This window comes from Neolamprologus brichardi, chromosome 19, assembly GCF_056152115.1.
Source record: "Neolamprologus brichardi isolate AB-2024 chromosome 19, ASM5615211v1, whole genome shotgun sequence".
NCBI lineage: Eukaryota > Metazoa > Chordata > Actinopteri > Cichliformes > Cichlidae > Neolamprologus > Neolamprologus brichardi.
This window is the reverse complement of record NC_142122.1, coordinates 13199724-13221626: the sequence shown is the minus strand read 5'-3', so window position 1 is coordinate 13221626 and position 21903 is coordinate 13199724. Positions and strand designations below refer to the sequence as shown.

The window sequence follows — 21903 nt, the reverse complement described above, 5'->3', positions numbered from 1 at the left end:
TATGATGAGCTGCCATAAATATGACAACATGGGGAGAAAGCATAATGATGTTTGTTTAACTTTCATTCTTTTTAACAGGCCACATTTTTAAGTCAGCATCTACATTTATCAGTATCACAGTTTATTGTGATAATTTGTTTGCTTTTGTCAAATTCATAGAGTAGTTACATTATCCTAGTTAAATAAAAATAAATACAAAATGTAGAGTTTTAGTATAAAAGCACTTATTTCTTTTTATTGTTAATAGCCATGCTAAAACCCAAGGGAGTACAGCTTACATACAGAACCATGAAGCATTTTAAGCTCATTTCCAGTAACAACTATTGCTAACCTGAGTTTTTTTTAATGAATATTTCTGGTCAGACACATATAACCGACAAAATGTGAGTTTCTTCATATCCTATTAAAGCTGAAGAGCTGAACCAATTAGCCAGCTGCCACAAAATCTGTATGAAATTTGAAGTCTGCATAATTACGGCGAGCTGTTCTTTTGTTTTTTCTTTATTTTCTTAATTTTATTGTCTTTTATTTTTATTCATTTGGCAGTGGCAGGTTTGGTTTTTAGCTCCTGTCTTTATGTCAGAGTGTATATGAGCAAGTCATTATTTGTGACTACTGTGAATAAAAATGTTAGCATTTTTATAGATAGCTGATAAATACTATCAGCTGAAAAACTGAATGAATGTTAAGTGAATGGAGGCCAGAGGCTTGCATTGCTATTTATTATGAAATTTATTTATGAAAATGTCCAAATCATTTGTAATTAGTAAGAGTGACATGAGGGTGCTTATACATTGCTTACCTGGGCAAACGATGGTAACAGGATGAGGAGAAGGCAAGCAAATAGAGGCAGTTTTGCGCTCCTGCCAATGTTGTACTGGGAAATCCTGCGATCTGACTTTCATGTGGACGTTGCTTTGACATGTACCGCCCACCTTCTCTTCACAGCAGCAGCATTTCTTGATAGCAGTGCACCCACACAGTGGTTTGAAGGCTATGGAAAAGAGTTCAAGGTGTTGATTTGGCCTCCAAAATCCCCAGAAGTCCAGTCTGTAGTCAAGTTCACAGACCACAGGACAACTTCAGAGCTCCTGTGGATTCTGTACCTCAGTGGGTCAGGGCTTGAAAGCACAAGGGGACTTACACAGATGATTGATCGATGCACACTGAAACACTCTTACTTTAGTGCAGTACGCACGGAAACAAAAGTACTGTAACTTTATTGGACTTCCCTTCAAGTGCAATATTCAGTGTAACATTGTCACTGTGATCATTTTAAAACCTTTTATAGAAGTCATGTGATTGATTTAGACTATAGGTGTCAAACATAGGACCTGTTGGCCAGACCCGCCTTGGCAAAGGGCTGAACAGCACTTGTACTTAAAGAAAAGGGAGCATGGTGTATGTGTAGATAAAATTATTTAGGGGAATAATTTTTCTATTATCATCCACTTGGATTGTACAGATTGGATTGTATTTGGACAAGGAACTAAAAGGAATTTCACACATCTTGATTAGATTGCATATAAGGGTAAAACTTACGGCAGAGGTAGCCTGAAGATAGCCTGAAGTTTCACAACCCAGTGGATGAATGTCTGATTTCCCAAAAAGCTCATTCTGTTCATCTGGACATACAGTTGTTTGTATGTGTGTGTTTTGGATGAATAGGTGTTTTAATCTGTCTTTTGTATGGACCAAATTTTTAGGTAGCGTACAGAATGTTTTTTTTTCTTCTCTTCTTTTTTTTCACAGTAACGAAAAAAAGCACTCTTGAATCTTTAATTTTTATATTTGTATGCTTCATTAACCTTTTCTGTTCTGAAATGTTTGACGCAGCAAAGCATGTGACACTATACATTATCACTGTGTTTCTTTTGTCCTGTCTCTTCTTCTCAACCCCAATTGGTCGTGACAGACGGCTGCTCCTCCCTGACCCTGGTTCTGCTGGAGGTTTCTTTCTGTTAAAAGGGAGTTTTCCTTCCCTCTCTCGCCAAGTGCTTGCTCATAGTGTTGGGACTGAATGGGTTAACAAGTCTGAAACTGAAGGAATGCAAAGTAAATGCTGACCTCTGTCAGCATTGGGATTCATTACTAAAGCATCAGTGGTCAATTCTGAATTACTACTGTCTTCATTGCATGTTTAATTTTCACAAAACATTCCCAATCAATGCTGAAATTTTGCTGGTGTGTCATCATCACAACAGAAGAAAAACACATTTTTATGTGTGTACTGTATGCTCTCTGTCTGATATTCATCAAAATAATTAAAAAAAATATCAACACTTATTTAAAATATTTTTAAGTCTTTCAAACAAAAAACTCATGCAAACTATATATAATTGTATTTATATAATTTAATTGCACTGATCCCTTTAATTATTTCAATAAATAAAAACGCTACAGATGTGTTGAATTTCATTTTGCATCATATCTGTGCATCTGTGTTTTATTCGCACTAAAAGGCGCAATAAGCCACTAAACAGAGCTCTACGTTACTTGAACAAAAACAGAGAATTTGCCAACCTTGCCCTGTTTTTCAGTCATACTCCAAAGAGGAGGAGGTGCCCGGCCACACATTGTAATCTCTCATTGGAGGAAAGCGGTGTCAGTCGAAGCTATGGTCGGTGTGGATCCGCATCAAGCGTACGCAATAACATCTGCGTCAAGACAACCAGAGACAGACCCAACAATAAAACACCATATGCTGTCCAAAATAAAACCACCCTAGCAGGTTACTTTTCTAAATAAGTATTTTAGTGGCTTATTATTGTTTGAAAGCGATAAGAAGTAGTGGAACTACTAAATATTGAAATACCTTGAATTAACTTTGGTTCCACAAACATGCCTTTTAGCGTTGCTTTCGTGCAATATCGATTTTTACAAACAGCTTTGCCAACCAGGAGATTTATTTTGATAGTACTTGGCGGAAGCTGCAGTTTTACTGTGGTGAACTTGACCCCCTGCGCCTTCGTCATCATCCGTACACACGGCGGCGACAGGAGCTCCTGTATCGGCAGGGACGGGTCTCCCACCGCTATTCTCTGTCTGTGCGGAGGAAAAACACTGACAGAGAAGAAAGACGACCGCGAATTTCCTCCACGAAGCTCCCTCTGGAAACTCCGATGGATTAATTTGATTTTTCTGCGGTGAGCACGCTTTTCTTTTTCTTCTGTTGAATTTCAATTGGTGCGCCAGCCTTGTCCCCTATTTTGCGCTGTGGAAAGCGAGTTGAATTTATCTCGAGAGGGAGAGAGGCAGAGGTAGCAGATGAGATAAATAACACATTTTGAGTGGCTGCAGTCACGCCAGTCTTTACTCCGAGTCTTCCTCGGAGGGCTGGCTTTGTGTGGTTTGCGTAAACATTGCCCTCGCTGAGGAAAAGACTGGGAGAGCGGTGATGGTGACTGTGGATGATGTTTTGCAGTGATTCTGGAGAGGGGGCTCTTGTGTTGCAGCAGGGATGGATGCGCTGCAGAACAGAGCTGACCACTGAGGCCACGCACACACACACACACCTACCTAATAAACGCCAGGCTGGCCTTCGGACAGCCTCTTAATTGTTTACCTCCACAGGAATTATCATATGCTTTGAGTTAATTGCATTGCCACGCTGCTAAACATCCAATTAAAGCTGTTCCAGTCGGGTTATCTCATGTGTCTGGAGGTGCAGCCATCCATCTTGTGAGGAAACACTGGGGATGATATGTGTGAGCTAACCCCACTGTTACCCGTGTGCAATAAGTTAGTCAGCAGTTATTGTTTTGGTTGTTAAATTGTTCAGTCAGCTCCCTGAAGGCCTGAGTTCAGCCTGCCTATGAATGAGTGCACAATTGGTGTGCATGGTATGTATTAAATTTGAATGAAAAGAGTTGGATGTTGTGCTTCACGGACCGTGCACTTTTCCCCCTTCAGGCTCTCTCTCTCTCCCTTATACAGTTCAACCTGCTGGCGCATAATCTGCCAAACCTGAAATAAGTTATAAAGAAATGCGCATGCTTTTCAAAATAAGGTTCAGTTGATAACTTTAGTTTAAGACCATTTTGCTGGTTTTTAAGATTTTTGGAAGGTGTTGGTTTGTTTTGACATCTACTGTGATGATTATCATTGTAAAATTAATCTGCCAAGCAGCAGAAAATAAATTAGCACTTAACTGTAAAATCATCATTAAGCCACATTTGAAGATATTTGTTTAGTTTCTAAAATGTGACCATTTTCCATTATTCTAAATATTTAGGAAGACTTAGTTGTTTGGGGGTCTGAAAAAAATCAGGTTTCATAGATGGAAATTGCAGTGGGTATATTTTATTGTATTCTGATGTTTTGGACACTAAATTAATGAAAAGTGTAAAACAGCCACACATTTTTAGCATTTTTTTTTATTAATAATATAAATAAATCAAACAAGTTGCAAGTTTTTTTTTTGCTTTTGCTAATTGGCTTATCGTTGTAGATCTGCGTCCAGCCCTTGTGCGCTATGTGGCTCGTGCCAGTGTTTTACACTTTCCATCAACTCAAGTGCGATTTTTAGTTCTGCCAGAAACCTTCCATCCTCCGTTCCTGTAAACCCACCTCATCATGATTTCCACTGGATTCTTGCGTCGACCATTACCCTCCACTGGCACAAGATTTGGAAAGAATCATTTAAACCCTCAGTTCAGACTGTCAGGCAGAAGCAGCAAGAATCTGCTCTGGTATCTGGATAATACTTTTTTCCTGTTTGGAAAGTGTTCACCTAGTCTGCACTGGTCTCGCTGACTGAATAGACATACACAATGGGATCGGTGATTTAACAACATGACTCAAGAAGCAAGAAGTATAGACGCTGTGACACTAAAACACAGCTAGGCTTAAACCCACACGCACGTACTGTATGAATCTCAGCTGCGTGTTTTAGAACTAGCTCTGTTCATTCAGCACACGAAGAATGCTTTGAAAGCTTTAACAGTGTTTCATTGTGCTCATAATCTTGTAGCAGAGTGAAAAGTGGCCATTGTCTCGTTGTTGATACACTGAATGAACTCGGTTGTCTGACACAAGCAAATGTTGTAACTATTCAGAGAATGGCAGCCATAAGGAGGAGATTGTCAGCGTTGTACCAAATCCAGCAAACATAACAGTGGGTTTCACGTGCATTCAAATGTCACACAGCTTTTTAAAAAAGAAAAAAAAAAGACCCTCTGTTGGTTCGTTGGTCTCGTCTTTGTTCCATGATCAGAACGTTGAATTATGGAGTTGAATAAGGTCACAGTGAGTGCGATGCCAGTGGGAGGCATGTGGGAAGTTTGACCTTGTTTTGTGCCTTGTCAGTGATCTGAGTGTAAAAGGACCCCCACACTTCAAATTAAACAGGATACCTTTTAAGAAGATGTGTTGAATTGCAAAATAGACTGGGGAAAGACTGTATTCTGGAGGGATTTGTAAGTTCGTAGAGGTTAAATTATCACAACATTGCTAGATGTAATGCTCAATTGACCATAATTTCCACAGTTTATTAGTCAAAGCCACGTTTCAATTTGTTTTTCTAAGCTGAAATAATATCTTGGAAACTTGTTACCATTAGGTTCACATGTAGCAATTACTCTGCAGACTTGTATGATTATTTTATATTGTAGCATTAAGACTTTATTGATCTCCAGAGAGAGAGAGAGATTAATAAGGTTGAAGCATTTTAAGAAAAATCTAAAAACATAAAAATTACTTAAAATGATGAAATGATTGAAGGAGTTGTTGGAGTCAGAGTCAGTTGCACGTAATGTTACATACTTTCCCTGAGCTCAAAGTTATGCACAGATAGATACGATAGATACATATTTCATAACCTTGTAACACTTAGAAAATCGTCAGATGTTCCCTTTTTAGAAGCTGCAGATGTTACACTCATTCTTACGTAATTCTTAATGAAATAATTGTTGCTGTTTAGGGAATGTCAGTCTTTTTTTAGTCTTACACATCCAATTATCTTTTTTTTTCTTGCCGGTAACACAAATCAGACTGCAGATATATTTGTTTTTCAGGCCTGACTGAGTCTCTCCTGGTAAATCCATCAGTTAGACTGTGCGATCCTGACATGTCTGTTCTTTTAATATAGTATATTGATTGCAGCTTTACTCCAAATGACCCACTATCTCATTATGGCCTCCAGCGCTATGACTGTTGTTATGGATGATTAACACTCGAGCTTGTGCGGAATCAAAATAAAGGCTGTCATTTGGGTAAATTAATTTCCAGTTGAGCCGAGCGGTTGTGACAGATAAAGTAAAGCTGACCCCGTTGCTGTGCGTTCAGTACCCATTCAAAAAAACCAGCTTGTTCAGTGGTGCATTTGGCACAGTTTAGGTTTAGTAAGCAAAAACAGGTTGTGGATTTACCTGTGGTGGTAGGCATGATGGAAGTCACTGCAGAGGGTGTCCTGCAGCGATATTCACAGATATTCCTAAAATTCCTCACATTTTTAGATGTTTCAGTTTACATATGTTCCATGAACACCTCATTTATGGTCAGTTTCTTTCTTTCTTTCTTTCTTTTAAACCTCAACATTTTAACACAGATTTTGTAAAAATTAAAAAATTAAACCAAAAACACCAACAGCAGAAAACTGCAATTTATACATTGTCCACTTGAGGCTTGCTCTAAAAAGAGCTGGTTTCAGTCCAATTTACAGCTGATGGTAAATGGTATGTAGCAAATGAAACGCAGCGTTTTAACACGTTTTTGGTGAAAAACTTGAGGCCTCTCACCTTTTCCTTCTCTTTGGGTTTTGAATTAACTCTTACAACACATTGCAATCTTGTCCCCGAAGGACCTTCCTGATCACGCCATTGTCACTCTCTCTACAGCAGGCTGCTCATTTGGGTCTGAAAATAGCGTGGTGGTTGCTATTGCAGAGGCTGAGGTGGTCATGCAATACCCAGGCTGTGCCATGAAAGGGAACAAGCCCCGAGGCTTTGACGCCATCATCTGCTGGTTTGGTGTGGGGGGTTTGTGCTGCAGGTCAGGTATCGAGTAGACTTGCGTGTGTCTGTGTCCATCTCCACCATGATGAAATGCAGCGAGAGCACCAATCTAAAACTTATGTTGTGATCTCATACGTAGTGTTGACTCATGTGTAACCGGAGAGCAGAAATGTATCTATGATGAACGCTCGTAAAACTCTTATTAAATTACCGTGTAAATGTGAAAAGCTGCTGATTCACCGACTCATCTAAAGGATTCTTTATCTTGTAAATATAAGATTATTAATTGGAATCGCAACACAGACATGATTTAATGTTTACAAATACACACTGTGCTATAAAAAGACCACACAGGGAACATGTATGAATACTCTATTAAGGCAAAATGTTATAGATTCTGTGCAGCTGAATGGTAAATGTATGCTAAAGCTACAGTAGTCCCTAGTCTTTTTAACTTGAAGAGCAAGATTTTCATAATCCCCACAGGCAGCACAACGACATGAGATTTCCCCTCATTTACTCTGATCCCTGCAGGAGTGGAGGCAGTGCTATTTCAATCACTTGAGTTGAAGAGAAAATCCACCAGAAATCAGACTTCACCTGCTCAGTTAATATATTCTGGTGCTATTGCAGTTCTCCGCCAATGATGTCAAACACGTTAGTCTTATTAACCCCATGTTTAGAGGTTTTTGTATCGACGGGAAGGTGAGTAAAGAAATGCAGTAACTATGGGAAGTTAAGATTCATGGCCTTGATATTGTTTTTCTCTCTGTTGTGTATTCATAAGAATTTATTTTTATTTTCAATGCCTGACTACCTCAGGTCACCTTTGTCATTCGAGGGCATTGCCAGCCCACAGCTGAGAACTCAATCCCAGTCCTTACACGCATGGACGTCGGGCACGTTCTTGTTAAATACAGTCATGTGATAGTTCCAAGTTCTAAAACTAAGTACCCTCATGATTCAGTAGTTTGTAGAACAACCTTTAGAAGTTATAACTTGAAGCAGACATTTTCTGTATGACTCACTTTCTTACATCATTGTGGTGGAACTTTTGCTCAATTTTCTTTTCAAAGATGGTTCAGTTCATTGAGGTTTTTAGACATTTGTTTATGCTCAGCTGCCTCAAGGTCCCACCACGGCATTTCAGTCCGACTGAGGTCTGGACTTCGACTGGGCCGTTACAACACTTTGACCCAAATGGCCAAGCTTTAGCTGTCAGACAGATGGCCTCACATTTAACCTTAGAATACTTTGATATGCAGAGAAGTTTATGGTCGAGTCAGTGACTGCAAGGTGCCCAGGTCCTCTGGCTGCAAAACAAGCCCAAATCATCCCCCCTCCCCCACCGTGCTTGACAGTTGGTGTTTGTGCTGGTACACCTCGTGTCTCCAAACATGGCTCTGTGTGTTATAGCCAAACATCTCTACTGTCCTTTAGACAGATGAGGCCACTTCTGTTCTAGACATTTTGTAGTTTGTTCAGATTCAACTTTGCAAACGTAAGCTGTGCTGTCATGTCCTTTTTAGAGAGAAGAGGCTTTTTCCTGGCAACCCTTCCAAACAAGCCATACTCATTCAGTCTTTTTCTAACTTTACAGTCATGAACTTTAATATTTAATAGCTAACTGAGGCCTGCAGAGTCTTTTGGGGTTTTTTTGCAGTTTCTCCGACCATTGAAGAGTCTGACCTTGGGCTGAATTTACTGGGACGTCCACTGTGGCATTGCATTACCCACACACCTGAATGCTTCAGTTATATGGACAAAAAGTTTTCACATAACTGTACATTCATAGCTTTCCTGGCCAAATAAATATTGTAATGTCCCAAGCCGAGTGACAGTACTGGATATGTGGTTTTCTTTATTTTCTTTTATTATTTTTTTTAATTGTTTGAATTGGACTGAAATCACGATATGTCCCAGTCCTCCTTTTTTCTTTCTCCATACAATTTTGTGCCCTGATGAATTCACACTCATCACCACCCAGTGTTAACTTGGTTTGGAGGCCGTCTTTGGTTACTGTCAGCTGTCCCGATACTTATGAAATCACTGCAACATGTTGAAAAGACACGTTTTGAACTCAACTGTGGAAAATCAATTCATTCTGCTGTGTTTGTAGTACTGCAGCTTCTTCTCCTCGGTGAATTGTTAGAGCGGATCCCCTTTTTGTTTTATATCAGTTCTCAGATGTTGATTAAAAAGTCAGAAAATACCCATCACAACATCCTGAAGTCTTCATTTACTTGCTTTGTCCAGCAAAAAAACAAACAGCAAAACCAAGTGTGGAAGCACTGAAAGGTCCACATATTCGCTTTGAATATTGCTTTGATTTGTTCAGGGTTGGTTAAGTTCTCTTTTGACTAATCTTATGCATTTGCTTATTAGAAATAGCAAACCATTCATATAAAGGACTTTTACATTTAAATATATCAGCTGTACTTTAGAGCAACGTGCTGTAAATACCAGAAGATTGGAGATATAAATATAGATGTCAAAACAGATTATTTTATATCTGAAGGATTATTGGAGACGCAACAGCAGCCGTGCTTGTTGTATTTCTGTCTGCGGTCTCTGCTTCGGTCAGAGCTTATGCTGTAATGCTGCTGCTGGGCTCGTTTCTTCTTCTGCGTATTTTATGGGGTTTTATTGGCAGTAATGAATCACAGTGATGTCGGTCTCTCTGCAGCAGTTACGTCCTTTTGTTACTTAAGAAAACTGGAGCGAAGCTGTATAGTGTGGCAATAATGAAATCCTGTATACAGAAGGAAAACTCAGTTTTTGGTGTCAGAGTCCCTCTTGGTACTTTTTCCATACAGGCAACACAGCAAGGATTTTTCTTGTCGAATGAATGAATGAATGAATACAATTTTATGCAGCAGAATTAGTTTTTCTAGCTGGTTAATCATCAGATGTAACGTGATCTTTCAGAGAAATCTGACCTCAGGCTTAGCTTCTTCTGGACCAAACTGCTCTCTCTGAAGTATAATAGATAAGCATTGATGGGTTTATAGCAGCTTTACAACAACTTACACTTGAAAACCACTTTTGGTGTTTTGCCATAATCTTTGCAACTTTGCAACAACAGTAATCATTTCAAGATTTTGACACTGCACCATCATGTGACCTCTTCTCAAAGAGGGCATTATTTCCCGTTCATCTGATACGTTCATGCATTTTCTCCTCATCTACATATAGTGCTTGACTTGTTACATTCTGCAGCATTTTCTCCCACTGTGCAGCAAGTGACACATCTGTTTGCACTTTTTGCCTGTGCAGGCATTAAAGTTTCTTGCTAGTAAATGTAAAACAGGCCTGAAGGGCTTTGATCTTATACTGTGTAGCTTTGCTTGTAAGTATTAAGCACCAGTCCTTCAAAAACAAGCCTGTGGTTCCTGCTTGTTTTCTGCTTGGAAAATAGTTTCCTTAGAAAGACGTGCTTATTTTCCAATATTAGCAGCATTACCTGGTGTATAAAGGCAGATTGTGCTTTTTGGGGGGTTATACAGCTGGGGTAAAGAGCACTGGGCACCTTGTCCTCGATCTGTTGCATTGTTGACTTTTGTTCCGAACACCACCTCTCTCCATTCAGCGACACTGTAAACAAGTATGTTTCCAATTAGCTGCCTCTCAAGTCAGCTGCCTGCTTATGCCGTTGAAAGACAGCAGTGCTGCCGGGGCCCTCTTCTTAGACATGCTGAACCGGTTTCGCGAGCTTCCAGGGCTTAAAGGGGGGGTTGGGGAGTGGGACACGGCGAGCCGAAATGTTCATTAACTTAACTGGGTCTGCAAAGACGGTAAGGCTCTTTTTAATTGACAAAGCAGAAAGCAGGCTGTGTCCCTCATTTCAAAAACTGGTTTATCTTTGCTTTAGTAAGGACAAATGTTCCATCAGCGCGCGTGTGCGTGGCTCCTTGTAAAGCAAACAAAAATAAAGTAAATGCTCACTTGTAAAGTCAGTGGCTCGGTGTAGACTCTTCTCCTCAGTGTGGTTATGCAATCAGATGGAAAAGTAAACTGTGATAAGTAGGGCCATTAAATTGTTTTATGGCCAGTTTAACTGGATATTCTCAGCATAAAGCATTAATGCGAGCGTACATATGCAGCGGTCATATTTACCGAGCACATACAGCTGTGGTGCATTGTGTTCCTCCATTTAATTAGTAATGCATCTTTTAAAGCGTCGTGTTTAATTTCAGCCTAATTGAAAGATTTTTCAGAAGACTCTGTGGAGCTCTCAAAGGAAGCTCTGAAATAATGGGAATATTGAATCATAATTTCCCCAGTGGAGACGGCTTTTGAGCTATTATTTTACCTAGTGCTAATTCCATCTCGCTCTCTTTCTCTCTCCACCCACAGACAGTAGAGAATGGGCTGTGTCCAATGCAAGGATAAAGAAGCAGCAAAACTCACTGATGACCGGGAGACCAGCCTTTCGCACAACTCGGGCTACCGCTATGGGTCCGACCCCACTCCGCAGCACTACCCCAGCTTTGGGGTCACCACCATTCCCAACTACAACAACTTCCACAGCGCAGCCTCGCAGGGAGTCACTGTGTTCGGAGGAGTCCACACGTCCTCGCAGTCTGGGACCCTGCGGTCTCGGGGAGGCACAGGTAATATTAAACGGAGATTAGACTGCGAATGCGTGGGAGCTACTTTACATGTCTTAAAGATATTTGTCACCTTTGAAAGGGCTAATGTGCATAAAAACTGCAAATAAACGGAAAATTTGCATAATTTGAAAATAATTTGAACCTGAAAAATACATGAATAGAAAATATCACATTTTAAAAATGATAGTTTAAAAAAAATATTAATTTGAATTTGGTTGCCAGGAATAAATTCACTGAGTACCCTGTTGGAAGATAAACTTACATGCTGTTAAGTAATGGGTCAAATTACAAATAGAGTAATTAAAGGAGAAATAAAATGTCTAATTTAAACTGTCTAAAATGTCTTGAAGGCTGCTAGCTACCTGGTAGGATGGATCCATTCTTTCATGTTGTTGTGTGCTCACAGAGCCAGGTGGCTTTATGAGTTACTGCTGTTTTCTCGTCAGCTCAAAGCAGTCTGGCTGTTCTCCTCTGACCTCTGGCATCATCAAGACATTTTCACCCCGAGAACTGCCACTCACTGTATATTTTCTCTTTTCCGGGCCATTCTCTGCAAACCCTAGAGATGGTTGTGTGGGGAAAATCCCATCAGGTCAGCTGTTTCTGAAACGCTGTGTCCAGCCCATCTGGCGCCAACCACCGTGTCGTATTCAAAGTCACTTAAAGTCAAAGTCACTTAAATGACCCTTCAGTTTGAACTTCAGCAGGTCATCTTGACCATGCGTACATGCCTAAATGCATAGTTACTGCCATGTGACTGGCTGATTAGAGATTTGCATTAACAAGTGTATGGCCTGTGAATATAGATGTTTAACAAAAAAAGCAGCTTATGTTGGCTTGTCAGCTTTCTGTTCTCAGAATTACAGGCTCAACTTAAATAACGGGTGAAGTTCGTGGCTTGTGTGGCGTATACTAAATGAATAAGTGAGCCTTCTCTTGTGTGTAGTAGAGCCTCAAGATGAATAGAAATGCCCTAAATTATGACCAGTTCTCTGTGAAGAACAATGACAGAGAGCAGACTTTTTGCTGAATAGCGCTTCAAATGGGGAGAAATGAGCTTTACACTCTTTTGCTCGAAATTTGAAAGCTTCATATCATCCGATTTATAAATCGCCACCATCCTTGCTTTGATGTCTGTGACGTACTTTGAACCCTTTTTGTGGTTGAATAAAACCAACATCTTTGAAATTGCCGTCACTAGCTCACATGAACAAGAAACTACTCTAAGAGGGGGAATGTGAAATAAAATGTATGTCTAATTTGTACAGTGAAGACTTGAGGGGCAAGAAACTGAAACTATAACAGATTTAGAGCAGAAACTTGATCTGATCTGCAATGACCTCAACATTTCGGACAGTGTGCAGATTTGGTCGACATTAGGATTGCAGCTTGGAGGATTTAGATCAAATCAGAAAATGAACACTTACAGTTTTAGGCTTATTAACAGATACTGGCAGATTTTTGATTGGCTTCCCTCATCTAGACCATGATAGCACCAAGTAGTTTCTATATTTGCTCGTTAGGTCTGCAGTTTTATGTTAAGTAGGTATCACAAGTCAGTTAATAACAAATGTTGTTTTTGGTAAATCTTTTTTACCCCACCAACTTTTTTTATTATATTTTTTGCCTTTTTAGAGTCTAAGTGCTCCTTTCTTGTTAAACTGAGATCATACAGCTGTCATTAAGGTATCAGGACATAAATCCAAATCAGTTAGTGGCAAAGAGTTTGCTTCTGTAAACTAAGCTTTGTGTCACACCTGTAGCAATTAGCTTTTTAATATGAATGTTTTACTTTATTTGAAAAAATAAAAAGTCTCACACAAGTCCTTAAAAGTAAAACATCACCATAAATCACAAACTGCGCTGAAACATCTCAAGAGTCTCCAAATTGTTGCTTTTATTTAAAATTTCTATAAGCGAAAAACTCCCACAATTCTTTTTAAGTTAGCGCTGCTAGTGAGATGTTTGGAAAGATAAAAGAGTAGATTGTGTGTATTTGGACATGAAATGATCTTGAATATATTTTTTAATTTGTTTTGTTTCTAAGGTGAAAATAATGCAGCAGATGGGGTGTAAAGAATAAACAAAGAAGGCAGTAATATTTATTGCCGTTACATAAGCCCCATGTGTTAGACAGATGACCGAACCCTACAGTAAAAATGGAATGAAAAACCCACCACCATAATATTTCAGCCACATAACCGCCACATGCAACATTTTTGTTTTGCGGCAGGGGTGACTCTCTTTGTGGCCCTTTATGATTATGAAGCCAGGACCGAGGATGACCTCAGCTTCAGAAAAGGGGAGAGGTTCCAGATCCTCAACAGCACGTAAGTGTGAAAACATCTGCATGACAGCACCAAAAGGGTGGTGGTTGTGTTTTCCTTCTCTGGTCCGTCTGTAACAAATGTTACACCGGCACCAATCTGACAGACTTAACCGGGTCTGTGAGGTTCTTGAATTCTCCTCACTTTTTGTGTAACTACAGTGATTTTTGTTGCTTTATCACATCTTTATAGGAGAATTAAGCAGTCAGACATACTTGCGGGCTGTGAGTGGGCGTTTCCCATGGTAAATGCTGACTGACATCTGAGAGCCTCTGTTCTGTCTCCCTGTCATTTTGTGTTTTCTCTTTCACTGAATCCAAACCAAGCATTTCCCCTAAACCCAACCAGTTATCTCAGCTACTCATGACAGTCTAACTTCAGTCCCTAACTCCAAACAGAATGGGAGGTCCTGCTGGAAACATACACTCACCAGCCACTTCATTAGGTACACCTTCAGAACTGCCTTAGTTCATTGTGACATAGATTCATCAAAGTGAGACTTTGGTCCATATTGACATGACAGCATGACACAGTTCTTGCAGATTTGTTGGCTGCACATCCATGATGTGAATTTCCCATTATACCACATCCCAAAGGTGCTATATTGGACTGAGATGTGGTGACCATGGAGGCTATTTGAGAACAGTGAACTCGTGTTCGAGAGCCAGTTTGAGGTGATATGAGCTTTGTGACACCAGACATTATCCTGCTAAAATCAGCATGTCAAATATGGCGCTTAAACAATGCGCATTTAGTGTTTAGGAGCCTAAACACTAGCCCACCACTAACCTAAAGTAGATCCGCGTTGTTTACACCAGATGTCTGTCCCTTCTCTTCTGACCTCTGGCATCAACAAGGCATTTTCCCTTTCAAACCATTCTCTGTAAATCCTGGTTGTGCGGGAAACTGACACCAGCAACCATGCCTCGTTCAGCGTCACTTAAATCCCCTTTCATCCCCGTTCTGATGCTCAGTTTGAGCTTCAGCAAGTCGTCTTGACCACGTCTACTTGCCTAAATGCACTGAGTTGCTGCAACGTGATTCGCTGATTAAATATGTGTGATAGAAAGCAGTTGAAAGGTGTATCTAATAAAGTGGCAATGAGTGTAATTCTTTTTTTTCTTCTTTTTTTAAACCAGGAAATGGTCTATAACAAAGGAGGAACCAACAAGCTATTGCTAGAACATTTACATATTTATATATAAATAATAATAATATATATTTGCAAAAGGTTGGAGGTGATTCCCACTGGATATTATTTGGGATATAAGAAGCGCATTTGTGGCGACAAATAAACAGACGGTCCGAACGTTGTCCTGAAAATTATAAAGCACTCAAATCATAGTTGCGAATGAAGAGCTTCAGCTGTAGTCAATTTTATGAATTCAAAAATTGAGTTTATAATTTTAATTTCAGAATGGTTGAATCACATAAGGGTGGTCATACACGGGGGTCTTTACATTACAACTGCTTTGTCTTAGATTTGCACTAAAACAACAGCCTTCAGAGTATTAAGAACAGTGCGTTTATTTCCTTAAATGTAGTGCATCCACTCTGTTTGTTTACACGATGAGTAAATGGTGATCTAGCTCTCTGTTAAACCCACCCTCTCATTTTTCAGCGAGGGAGACTGGTGGGAGGCTCGTTCTCTCACTACAGGTGGAACTGGATACATTCCCAGCAATTACGTAGCTCCCGTGGACTCCATCCAAGCCGAGGAGTGAGTGAAACTTTTTCATTTGAGCACACGCTCTCACACACAGACTCCACGGGTCTCCGAGGCACGGCAGCTTCATCACCAGAGAGCATAAATATTTCAGAAGTCAGCTCATTGCCTTTGTTAGATGTGACATGGTTGCACGCACAGTACAAATAGAATATTTAGGAAAGCACTGAAAACAAATTTCCCACTTCTTTTTTTCCATTTCTCCTCCTTCCTTCAGCTGGTATTTTGGTAAATTGGGTCGAAAGGACGCAGAGAGGCAACTGCTCTCCAACAGCAACGCCAGAGGCACTTTCCTGATCCGTGAGAGCGAAACAACTAAAGGTACTCAAAACAAGATGGTGACTGTTTGAACGCTTTTAAACTTTAGGAAAACTGACAGGTGTTTGTACATAAGTAAAGGAGCACATTAAAGTGAAAGTAAGTAGAAGCAAATTATTTATGGATAAACCTAGAATAAGCCGTCAGACTAAAGATTGAATAACTTAAAATAACATCACAACCAATCTGTTCTAGGAGCCTACTCTCTCTCCATCCAGGACTGGGATGACGTGAAGGGAGATCACGTTAAACACTATAAAATCCGCAAACTGGATAATGGAGGCTACTACATCACCACCAGAGCCCAGTTTGAGACACTCCAGCAGCTAGTGCAGCACTACTCGGGTGAGACTCTGCTGCTCAGTGTGTACAAAAACATCTTAATGGTATATTGTGTGTGGGATTTTTTTTTTCTTCTTCTTTTACACGTCCACATTTCTCATGTGACCCCAAATTGAACGGTCATTTCAGCCAGGGCCGCAGGCCTGTGCTGCAGACTGATCGTGCCGTGCCACAAAGGCATGCCTCGTCTGACCGACCTGTCTGTCAAAACCAAAGACGTGTGGGAGATCCCGCGGGAGTCGCTGCAGCTTATTAAACGCCTCGGCAATGGCCAGTTCGGAGAAGTCTGGATGGGTGTGTATCTTATTCCTCAAATTCCAAAAATTCCATTTTGACTAGAACGCCATTTTTGAACTTGTTGTGATTTCTGAGTGGATTTAAGATTTTGGGGAGGGCTTGGGTTGTTAAACCCTGGGAACCCTGGGAAAAACAAAAGCAAGTCATTAGATTATTTCTAGCTTTATCTAATTCATCGGAATTAAAATAACATTTTGATTCATTTCTCCCATTTAAAAAAAAAAAAAAAAAAAAGTATCCATGTGTGCACGCTCTTAATCGCTTAACCAACTCAGGTTAACGGGGAAGCTTGGAGTCTGTCCCAGCTGTGACTGGGTGATAGGCGGTGTGCACTCTTGGTACAGAGAGAGACAGCCAATGCATGTATTTGGACTGTTGGAGCGCCTGAAGCAAACCTAGAAAATACATGCAAACCTCAGTTTTAATTACAATCTGTTATGTCATACTCTGATACACTTAATGCAACCTTCAGGGAGTATTTGTTTCTAGTTATGTGTTCTACAGATTAAGTTAAAAGAAGCATGGCCTGTTCGTTTTTTCTTTTAATTAGACTGAATGTCACATTTTGGGGTCTTTCTTCTCAGGTACGTGGAATGGCACCACCAAGGTGGCAGTGAAGACTCTTAAGCCCGGCACGATGTCACCTGAGTCCTTCCTGGAGGAAGCTCAGATAATGAAGAAGCTCCGACACGATAAGCTGGTGCAGCTCTATGCTGTGGTGTCCGAGGAACCCATCTATATAGTCACAGAGTATATGAGCAAAGGTAGAGGCTGCTTTAACAGTGTCATCATTGCATACATGCATTCATGCATGCACCTAAATAAGGTTGCATAATATATATATCTGCATAGGATGTAGAGTATGTCTCCCAGTTTGCTGTATAGCAATTGAAGTTTATTTCACATTGTGACTGTTGGGCAGGATGCATTTGCGATGGAAAAACAGATTTTCAGTTACCACAGCAATACCTAACAAACATCTCACTAAGATGTAACATTCTAGGCAGAAATCCCAGAACTGATGCAACATTAGCACAACGTGATGCTTGTAATGATGTGGCTGCCCAAGAAAACAAAAGCCTGATATCCTGACTGTATTTTTTTTTTTTTCTTATCTTTTCAGGGAGTTTGCTTGATTTCCTGAAGGACGGCGAAGGTCGAGGCCTCAAACTGCCAAATCTGGTGGACATGGCGGCTCAGGTGTGAAAATCTTGATGCTCAGAAAACATGTTCCCAGGGAAAGATGTTTCCTTTAAGAGCTTAACTGACTTTAATCATCTCCAACTGTTCCCAGTTTAGTCATTTAATCTCAGCACTGCTCATTTAAAGTCTTTTGTTTTGGTGATTTCCCAATTTTTCACACACTTTGCACAAATTCCACGTGATTCATGTTGTTTACTGAGAAAGTAAATGTATATAAAGCAGATCTGTGGGTTTTCAGTTTAGAGAGATGCTTCACTTTTGCTGTCCCACTTTTTAGGGTGATAACATTTGTGTAAATCTTGCTTAGCACAGATTTAATGACCTTGAAGCTATACATTGAGATGATGTTCAGTAGGAGAAAAAACCCTCATTTTCCCAGGTGGCGGCGGGCATGGCTTATATCGAGAGGATGAACTACATCCACAGAGACCTAAGATCTGCCAACATCCTAGTCGGAGACAGCCTGGTGTGCAAGATTGCTGACTTTGGTCTGGCTAGACTCATTGAGGACAACGAATACACAGCAAGACAAGGTAGGCTTCACTCCAACACATTTTCATGAATCCATCGCTAATGCCTTCCTGCTTGTTTAAACAAACTTCACAACTGAAAAAAACTTGTAAATGTAGACTTTATTGTATTTGTACGTACTTTCAAAGATGAGCAGCAGATTTTGTGTCAGAATTGAGTAATAATTCAGTCACGTTTGAAAATGCTGACATAACACACACACCTGTGATCTATGTGCTGATGAACTAAGATAAGATCTATGGATCACCTGGTGTGAGTACACGCTTAAACTTTCTTTGTGTTTATGTTGCTTAGACATTGTAATAAAGACAATATATGACTACAGACCGTGCTTGAGAAATGTCTGTTCAGTAGCAAAGTTATCCAGTGGTGGTTTTCTACTAGATTTCTTATGTTTCAGTGAGTCAGGTCAATTATTGACTACTACTGGGAAAAAGATTAGAAGCTTGCACATGTTTTGTCTAACTCTGTTTCTGTAGGATTCATTAAGTTCCCTGTAAACTGCCATCAGAGGAAAAATGTTGGTGGCTTGGCAAAAGGGCTTATTCCATCCAGTTTCACATACGAACGCACACACATTTGTGTTTCTGTAACTTCAGAGGACATTGCTTTAACCAAAATGAATTTCATGGACCCCTGACCTCTTCACCTTAAAATGTTGTTACTGACAGACTCATGTCACAACATGAGCAGCACTTGGAGCATGCTGCTTTTCTTTTTGACCAAGAATTTGTCTTGATGGAACCACTTGAAAGCGGATGCACGTGTGGTTAGTGCAGAGACAACCAAAGATGTGTTTATACAGGGGTACAGTGCCGGACTTGAGACCTCCTAAAAGGGCACTTGTTTTACACGAAAATATGCCGCTGCGATTATTGTTTGAGGGATGACAAGGAAGCAGCCAAAACCTGATTCACTCCAGTGTTGTTTCCCCCCTGAGTCAGATGTGAACCACACCAGGAGGACTTCGAGCTCTGTTAGTCACTCTGTCAACATGTTCAGTCACTCATTTGGTAGAAATGAAATGTTTACTTGCTCGACTCGGGCCAAGTGCAAACTGACACGGAGATGGATAATGGAATGGTTCCGTTATTTCCCTGGTGGGATGTAATGATGTCCTTATGTGCCTGCACTAATCAAATCAGTGAAGGGAAAAAAATCAGTACAGTGAAGACTGACCTACTTTAGTCTTTAGGTTTTGGTGGAAGCCGCTGCTGTGTATCTTTGTGTATATCTGGAGGGATGCAGAAGCAAAATAATAAAAGTTTGAGAATGTTTGTGAAATTAATATCACCTGAATTTATTTTAGGTGCGAAGTTTCCCATAAAGTGGACCGCTCCTGAGGCTGCCCTCTACGGGAAATTCACCATCAAGTCAGACGTGTGGTCATTTGGTATCCTGCTGACAGAGCTGGTGACCAAGGGCAGAGTGCCCTATCCAGGTGAGAGTGCTGAGCTTTGTGGGTTATGTAATCACCTCTCAAAACCAATCAAATGGCTGCTTTCAGTTAATGCAGGCTGTGACACGAGACTTTGCATGATTTAAGAGGGGAAAAAAGCAGTAGTTAGTTGCATAATGCACACTGCATTTTGCATTATACATAGAAATGTTCCAAGCTAATGAATGTGAATTGTTCCAGTTTCATTCCATTTTAACCTTAATAAGCACTATTTCTTCAGTTCAGATCAAAACGGAAGGCTCTTTCCCGCCTTGACTGTTCACATTTTTATGCTAATCGACTATTACCCCCATCTTAATGTCACATTGCAACCAATAGTAGGTGCAGGAAGTCATCTACTAATCTGTTCCACGATACTGAAACTCAAAAGCAAAGTCTAGAATAATGCAATTTATGGAAACGGCACAGAAAGATTGCTTACAAACTTGGTGATTTGATGGCAGCACAGCCCTAAAGTCTCACTCTCTGTGCTCCTTTGTTCAGGCATGAACAACCGTGAGGTGCTGGAGCAAGTGGAGCGAGGCTACCGGATGCCGTGCCCCCAGGACTGCCCCTCGTCCCTGCATGAGCTAATGCTACAGTGCTGGAAGAAAGACCCAGAAGAGAGGCCCACCTTTGAGTACTTGCAAGCCTTTTTGGAGGACTACTTCACTGCCACTGAGCCTCAGTATCAGCCAGGGGATAACCTCTGAGCGCCGCGGCCCTCGTCTCATGTCGTTTCACCAAAATTCCACCAGAGGGAGCCAGACACCACGCGTTCTTTCTCATTCTGCGGCTCTAATGGTTTTAAAAGCTGGCAGACTCGCTTTCCAACCTTCAGACGTCATACAAACAGGACAGAGGGGTGCAAACACAGCAACGTGACTATCAGAATTAGAAGTGACTGTCATGGATGAACGACATGAGTTCTGTTGCGTAACGTGTATGTAATGTAAATACAAATTGCTTGTTTACTTATTATCTTTTTTCTGTTTTGTATTCCTTTTGATAATTTGGAAATGTGTGATTTTTTTTTCTTCTTTTTTTTCCATTTTTAAATGCAAGGTTACATTTGTTATGGCTCGTAGAGAAGTGTGTGAGGCTCACAAGCTGGTTACAGATGTAGGATTAATAATTGTTGGGAATAGTTAGACACTGTGGACCAAAGTGTATCTGAAAATTAGTTTTTTCCTTTTTCTGGGAGTCCACTGACTTTTTTCTTTTTCTGTTTTCTTTTTTTTTTTATAAGGTTAATGTAACAATACTTTTCTCCTCTTCTCAAGGACTTTAGATGTACTATAACACCTGTTCTTGCCTTTTCTTGTTTAGTAATATTCTTATAATGTAAGGGAATGCCTTCATGCTTTACACACACTAACTCAGTGCATCATGGACTCTTCCTCCCAAAACTGTATGCCATCTGCACTAATATTGTGCATTCATTGCATTCCAGCTTCTGCCAGTGATCTTTTTTTAGGACTGGCTTAAAGTGACTTTTAAGTTGAGCTTTACGTAGTTCAAATGAGGACTGAACTCCTCTCTAACTGCAATCTTCGTTCAGCTGACTGCTTAGTATACTGACAGTATTTTTAAATGTATGTTGCAGATGGCAGCAGGCTGTGTAAGACTTCCACACTGTCTTTATGCTTCAACAGCCAAACAAACTGCCACTTACATGATATGAATGAAGGATGTGTACCTGTGTTTGTCCCTCCATAATGTGTATTTGAATATAACAGTTTGTGAGACCAAATACCTTTTAATTTCATTTTAAGAACATTTCAGCCAGTTAAGAGAAGCGAATAATTGATTATTTCCAGGCATTCGGCTTTGGATAGCATTTCATCTTCCTTTACTATCAATCTCCTCTCACTCGTAGTGTGTAATCACATGACAATGTGCCATTTATGTGTATTTATGTTGCTCTCCACGGGTGTAAAAGTCAGCAGAAACTTTTGTATCACTCCGTTTGCCCTGAGTTTAGTAGGTATTCAAAACTTTTGGTCTCTATTTATTGTCTCTGTCTGTTCTGCGTGCACAGCTGTTTTTGAAATAAAGAATCCTGCCATTACGACGCACTATTTAACACTGTTTGTGAAGCTCGTCTGACTGCTCCCATTCTCAAGAAATTTCAGGTTCTCTTCAGCCACAGGCA

At 40.3% G+C, this 21903-nt stretch overlaps 1 protein-coding gene across 1 annotated transcript; it reads left to right on the top strand.

The window, feature by feature from the left end:
• Positions 1-2991: 2991 nt before the first annotated feature.
• fyna (FYN proto-oncogene, Src family tyrosine kinase a) lies at positions 2992-21821 on the top strand. Its single transcript, XM_006798414.3, has 12 exons — positions 2992-3146; positions 11310-11566; positions 13800-13896; positions 15515-15613; positions 15837-15940; positions 16133-16282; positions 16409-16573; positions 17161-17340; positions 17700-17776; positions 18159-18312; positions 19620-19751; positions 20253-21821. Exons 2-12 carry the CDS (start codon positions 11320-11322, stop codon positions 20459-20461), a joined length of 1614 nt encoding a protein of 537 aa, XP_006798477.1. The 5' UTR covers positions 2992-3146; positions 11310-11319; the 3' UTR covers positions 20462-21821.
• The last annotated feature ends 82 nt before the right edge of the window (positions 21822-21903 follow it).